Source organism: Meleagris gallopavo, chromosome 16 (assembly GCF_000146605.3).
Source record: "Meleagris gallopavo isolate NT-WF06-2002-E0010 breed Aviagen turkey brand Nicholas breeding stock chromosome 16, Turkey_5.1, whole genome shotgun sequence".
Classification (NCBI taxonomy): Eukaryota; Metazoa; Chordata; class Aves; order Galliformes; family Phasianidae; genus Meleagris; species Meleagris gallopavo.
In genome coordinates this window covers 345155-351042 of record NC_015026.2, presented here as the reverse complement: position 1 = coordinate 351042, position 5888 = coordinate 345155, and the positions used below count along the sequence as shown (strand labels likewise).

The 5888-nt window shown below is 58.2% G+C and overlaps 1 protein-coding gene across 1 annotated transcript in view; it reads right to left on the bottom strand.

The window, feature by feature from the left end:
• Nucleotides 1-2152: 2152 nt before the first annotated feature.
• Nucleotides 2153-5888, bottom strand: part of LOC104913467 — an 11612-nt gene continuing 7876 nt past the window's right edge. The window contains exons 8-9 of the mRNA XM_031555770.1: nt 5495-5606; nt 2153-2507 (exon numbers count right to left, since the gene is read on the bottom strand). Coding sequence (XP_031411630.1) covers nt 2153-2507; nt 5495-5606 — 467 coding nt within the window. The remainder of the gene's footprint in view (nt 2508-5494; nt 5607-5888) is intronic.

The window sequence follows — 5888 nt, the reverse complement described above, 5'->3', positions numbered from 1 at the left end:
CATGAAGCCAGCAGTGTCCCCATGTAGCTGCCCGTAGGGATCCCACGCACTCATCACAAAGCCCTGCAGCCCAACAAAGCAGCGTCCCACGGTTTTGGGGAGCACCTGCCTGTCCCCAAATTGTGCTCCATCCCCTCACATGTAACACTTACCTTGTGCTGCTTCTGCTGGCACCCGCTGCCCAGCTGGGCGATGCTGGCCTCACCTGGGTCCCGTTGTGCTCCAGAGGACAGATGGAGGCTCTGAGCCGTCCCCACTGCAGGGACTGAGTGGCCCCACAGAGCGGTGCGACGCAAGCGGGGGATCAGGATCAATAGGTCACAGCGTGCACTGACGTGCCCCCAGAAAGAAAATCAGCAGAGGATTTGGGGCTGGTGGGGAGGCTACAATCACGTATTCAGGCCTTTAATCCCATATGGGCACAAAATCCTGGGATAAAAATGCCAGAGCCTCTCCTAATTGCTGACTGCTGTGCGCTGGCGGGTGGGTGAGCAAAACCTCTTAGGTGACGGTGGGCTGGGGGCAGACATCCTGCTGCCTTCCTGCCTGCTGTGTGGGCACTGCCTGGAGTCAATATGGGAAGGATATACCCAGGCCAGTGGGCACCCTGGGGTCAGCATCCCTAAAAAAAGCAGCACGTGGTGGCTCTTTGCAGCGCGGAGGGAAGTGGGGGCACTTTGGCTGTTCCCTGCTCTGCCCGGGTTGCAGCTCTTGGGGGACTTCCCAATCAGTGGGGTTGTAGATGGCACCAGGCTTCATGGTACAGTAACACACAGGAGGGAAGGGATGTTTCCAGAGGGACCTGGATGGGGTGGAGTGTTGAGCATGTAGGAACTTCATAGGGTTCGACATGGCCAAGTGCAAGGGAACACGTGGGATGGACAACCCAAAGCACAGATACAAACTCGGTGATGAGCAGCCCTATAGTAGAAGGACTTGGCTGGAGGTATAAGCAGGCAGTGTGGAGAGCTGGGTCACTCGAAGCAGCGTGGCCCAGCAGGGCAGGGAGGGGATGTTCCCCTCTGCTCTGCTCCCCGAGCCCCCATCTTGCAGGCAGCAGAGGGACACGGGGCTGTTGGAGCAGGGTTGGAGGAGGCCACAAGGGTCAAAGAATTGTACAGTGGCACTGGTTGGAAGGAACCTGAGATCACCCAGTTCCAACCCCCTGCAGTGAGCAGAGTTACTGACTTATAGATCAGGCTGAGGTAGCTGAGGCTACCCAGGGCTCCATCCATAGCCATTGGCACCTCCAGGGATGGGCACCCCCAGCTCTGGACAGCAGTGCCAGAGCCTCACTGCCCTCTGGGTGAAGAATTTCCCTCTAACATCTGACCTAAATTTCCCCTCTAGTTTAAAACCATTCCTCCTTGTCATATCAGTATGAGACCATATAAAAAGTTGTTCCTTTCCTGTTCATAAACTGCTTTTAGTACTGAATGGCCACAGTGAGGTCTGCCCGGAGCCTTCTCTTCTTCATAGTGCACACCCCTGGTTCCTCAGCCTGTCTCCATAGCAGAAGTGCTCCAAGCTCTGAGCATCCCCATGCCCTCCTCCGGCCCCTGGTCCCAACCTTGCTGTGCTGGGCCCCACGCCTGGATGCAGCACTGCAGGTCGGGGCTCCTGAGGGCAGAACAGAGAGGGACAATCTCTGCTATAGGAATAGCTGTGGGCTGCAGGCATTGAGCCTGGGGGAGGCTCCCGGGGGGGGGCTGCAGTAATGCACAGTGCTTCCAGGTACAGTAAAATGAGAAAGGACTCCGTATCGGGGGGTGCAGCGATAGGACAAGAGGGAGCGGTTTTAAATTAAGAGAAGGGAAGTTTAAGCTGGACGTGAGGAGGAAAATTCTTCACCCACAGGGCTGCGAGGCGCCGGCACTGCTGAGCAGAGCTTGGGCTCCCATCCCTGCAGGTGTCCACAGCCACGGACGGGGCTTTGTGCTCCAGGTACCCCTGCCTACTGCACAAGGTGGGCTGCGATTCCCCTCCCCTCACCTCGCAGCCCCCCACCTCCAGTAGCACAGGAGCACAGGTGAACCCCCTCCGGGCTCCTCCCTTCCACTCCCAGCCCCGGCTCCGCTCCCCGGGAGGGCAGAGGCAGCCGCAGCCCCGCCTCCCTCCCTGGGCCCGGCCCCGCCGCCGCCGTTCCCGGCTCTCAGAGGGCTCCCGTCGGCAGCGGGGGAAGAGCAGGAGGAGAGCGGGCGGCGGCCGGGGACGCGATGCACTCGCTGTTCAGGAAGCGCAACAAAGGGAAGTACAGCCCCTCGGTGCAGAAGAAGAGGTGAGAGTCCCCGCAGCGGTACCGAAAGCTCAGCTCCCAGCCCCAGGTTGGCTTCTGCCGGGTGCTCCCATCCCACCCGGTGCTGCGGTTTGTGGGGCCGCCCCGAGCACCCCCAGTGCGAGCATCCCGGGATGTGGGCACCCCATGGCATAAGCACCCCCAGGTTGGGGTATCGCTGTCTGTAGATTCCCTCAGCACAAGGTTTGGGCGTCCCAAAGTGCGGGTACCCCTAGGGGGGAGCAGCCCGTGGTTTGGACCCCCCAGGTGTGAGCACCCCCCGGTGCCATCCCCAGGGCATGGGATGCATTCCTTGGCTGGATGTGACCGTCCCCTCCGCAGCACTGTGGGCAGGTGCCTTCACCGTCCCAGTGTGTGCCAGGTGAGATCCCAGAGCAGAACTTGGGGCAAAAAGTCTTCAGCCTTCGTTAGTATTTTCTAAAGATCGATTATTCCCTTTATTCTCTCTCTCTTTTTTTTTTTTTCTTCTCAACTCTATTGGTGTGAGAGCGTGCTTCAGTTGTCTTGGTTATAAAACCAACCATCAGACAGACGCAGTTAAAATGGAAATCAATGGGGAATTCCCCGCCGAGGAGACACGGCTGCGCTCTGGGCTGCAGGATTCACTGCGTGCTGCAGGCAGACAGAATGTATCCCCAGCGTGCTGAGTGCTGGGATCGGTTTAGAAGGGCTCATCCTTGTTGGTCTCTGCATTTAGAAGGATCCCCCAAGAGGGGGATGCTGCTGCCTCAATCTGGGTGTGTGGTGGGCACTCAGATGCTGCTGGGCTCCCCCTATTTGGGACCAAGCACCTCTCACCCCGCTGAGGGCTGGCAGGAGGAGATGGGGTGGTCCTGAGCCCCCCACCAGCCCCATTCAAGCTGTCCCATTGCCAAAGAGAGGTGCCAACACCCTGCTGTGGGACTGCAGCACTCTGGAGGCTACAGGCCGGGCTGGTCCCTTATTTTTAGGCTGGATTGTGCTGGGGCCACGGTGCTGCTCCCCCCCCATACTCTCCACACCCCCTTCCTGCATTGAATGCAGCCAAGAGGGGGCTGTGCCCATTAGCCCCAATTTGTTCAATCCTGCGTTGGAGTTTACAAACAGCTGCGAAGGCAGGGAACACTCCCACTGTGGGGAAACTTCCTCGCCATCGGGATGGGGACGCCGGCGCCCGACCGGTCGAACCACTCATGGGAGAAGGCAGTGGAAGACAGCAGGCAGCCGCCCCGTCCTGCGCTCCGGGCAGTGCCAGGCTCCCAGCCAGCACGGGAGGTACCGAGCAGCACTGCTAACATCAGCCCAGCACCGGGCTGTAAGCAGGAATGGGGGTCTCAACACGATGGGAGCTCCTCCAACTTTTGTGCTGCGCTTTGGAGAGGCGGCGATGCCATGGTGAGGGAGCTCGGTGCCAGGGTGCCGCGGTGACCGAGGCTTGGCAGCAGCACGGTGGCATAGCACCAAGCCAGTAATGGTTTGGCGAGTGCAAGGTTGTGCTGGAGCTGTGCCCAGCAGTGTTGCGGAGGGAGGAGATGGCTGCCCAGGCTGCCTGTGGAGCAGCAGGTCACGTCCTGCAGTGGGTCACAGCCCGGCCAGGAACCTCTCCCCCCATCCCTGTGTTTAATCCTGAAAAGGATTTGGGGTGCACATGGCATGGCAGGACCTTGATGTGCCAGCCTCAGCAGCACCCGTTGCTCCTGGTTGCATCCCTGCCACCCAGCTCTGGACACCCATCCTCTGGCACTTCCATTTGCAGGCAGTGCTCCGTGACTTTGTCTTCCTGGTGCACAGGTGTACGGGGCCTATTTTGTAGGAATGTCCTTATCCCCTCTCTATCCCTTCAAAAAGAGAGCAGGAACAAGGGCACAGCTGTGGGAATCTTGAGAAAGCTCCAGCCCAGCTGCCAGGGCTGGGTGTGCCAGGAGAGGCATTGCCGGGGGTGCGGCGTGTGTATGTTTATCTTATTAGATTTATTTTTAAGAAGAGCCCAGCGCCAACCACTCAGTGGTGCCAGAGGTCCCACATCCCGAGAAGGCAGAGTGGCCATGTCATATAAGAGAACATCCCAGATCCTCCCCTGCTCCCTTTCCCACACCCCAAAACCAGGAGGTGCTTTACAAAAGGAGCTCAGGAGGCGAACAACGCAGATCGGTCTGATCCTGGAGGAGTGACTGTGGCAGATCACCCGTGGGGAGGATGGCTGTGGAGGCTCAGGGGTGTCCCCAAAGGGGGTCCCCACACCAGAGACCCCACACCCCCCGCCTGGCCCAGCCTCTGGGACTGAAACTGGAGGCTCGGGGGTGGGGGGGATCTGGCTGTGGGGCTGGCACCCATTTCCAGAGGCTGTTTTGCAGGGCTGGAGTCAGCAGGACTGAATAGACAACCGGTGAGTCAGGGTGCTGCTCTGTATTTATAGCACAGCGAGCCTCGCCATCGCCTGCCCTATTTTTGCTTTAATTTCCATGCACATTACAATAACATATCACCATTAATACAGGGGAAGATAAACACAACCAAAACAAGGCGGGCTGAGCCTGGCAGCCTGCTGGCCCTAGTGCGTGCTGTGTGACTTTGGAGCCAGATTTTGGCCTCCCCCAAATGGAAGGTATGCTGGCTGTAGCCCGGCCCTCTGCTCTGCCCCCATCCCACAGCAGCAGCGCTGTTATATGGCACAGAGGAGCTGTGGAGGGAGTGCTGTGCATAGGGTGGTTGCAGCTTCATAGGAGAGCAGGGATGCAAGATGGCACCTGGCTATGAGTCCCATTCTCGAGGGTTGTGCTCTGCTGTGTGAGCACTCCCTCGTTTAAGGGGTGTGGGTGAAATCTCCTCCTTGTTTGAAAAAGGGAACATTTGGAGAAGTCCCAGGGACTGTGCACCACTGCAGTCCTACCCTCATCCCACACACCCACACCTCTGGGGCGTTTGCTGCAAGGAGTGTTATCAGCAAAGGCATGGGCTGATAGGAAGAGAGAAGAAAACAGAGGGGCCACATCGTTGCAAGGTGCAAATTATGGCACAAGTCAGAGAGCTGAGCGGGCGCACGATTTTTGCTCAGGGCACGGTGGGGGGGTTTGCCAGGCTGGAGGTGCTGGCCTGGCTGGGGAGATCCAGGCAGAAGGTTGGTTTGGAGTTCAGTTCTGTTTGACACCATCTCTTCAGCATCACCACGTTGGTCTGAAAAGCTGGGAAGATGGGGTTCATCTATGGATGCTCACGTACCCTGCAGCATCTCGGGGCTCTTCTGGGGAACGCCCCAGTGGCTGCTGCCAGCTCTCAGCAAAGCTGGAGCTCTCCCAGGCACGGTGAGCCAGGGCAAAAGCATCTCCTCTCCCTGAAGAGCAGAGAGCGGCTCCAAAGCTTTGAGTAACAGCCGGTCAGGCACGGAGCAGCTGCCTCCTCCCTGCTCCCCAGCTGGGAAAACCCAGAGCAAACCCTCCCCATGTGCTGGAATCAGCCTGGCCCTCCACTCCAGAACAGAAACAGAGCCATTGTCAAACACAGCTTGTCACGAACATTATCATTTTTTTCCTTCGTGATCAGAAAACTCCTTGGAAATGTTTGAGTTCTTCAGCAATGGCAAAGCTTGTTTTTCCAGGGATTTTTTTTTTCTTCT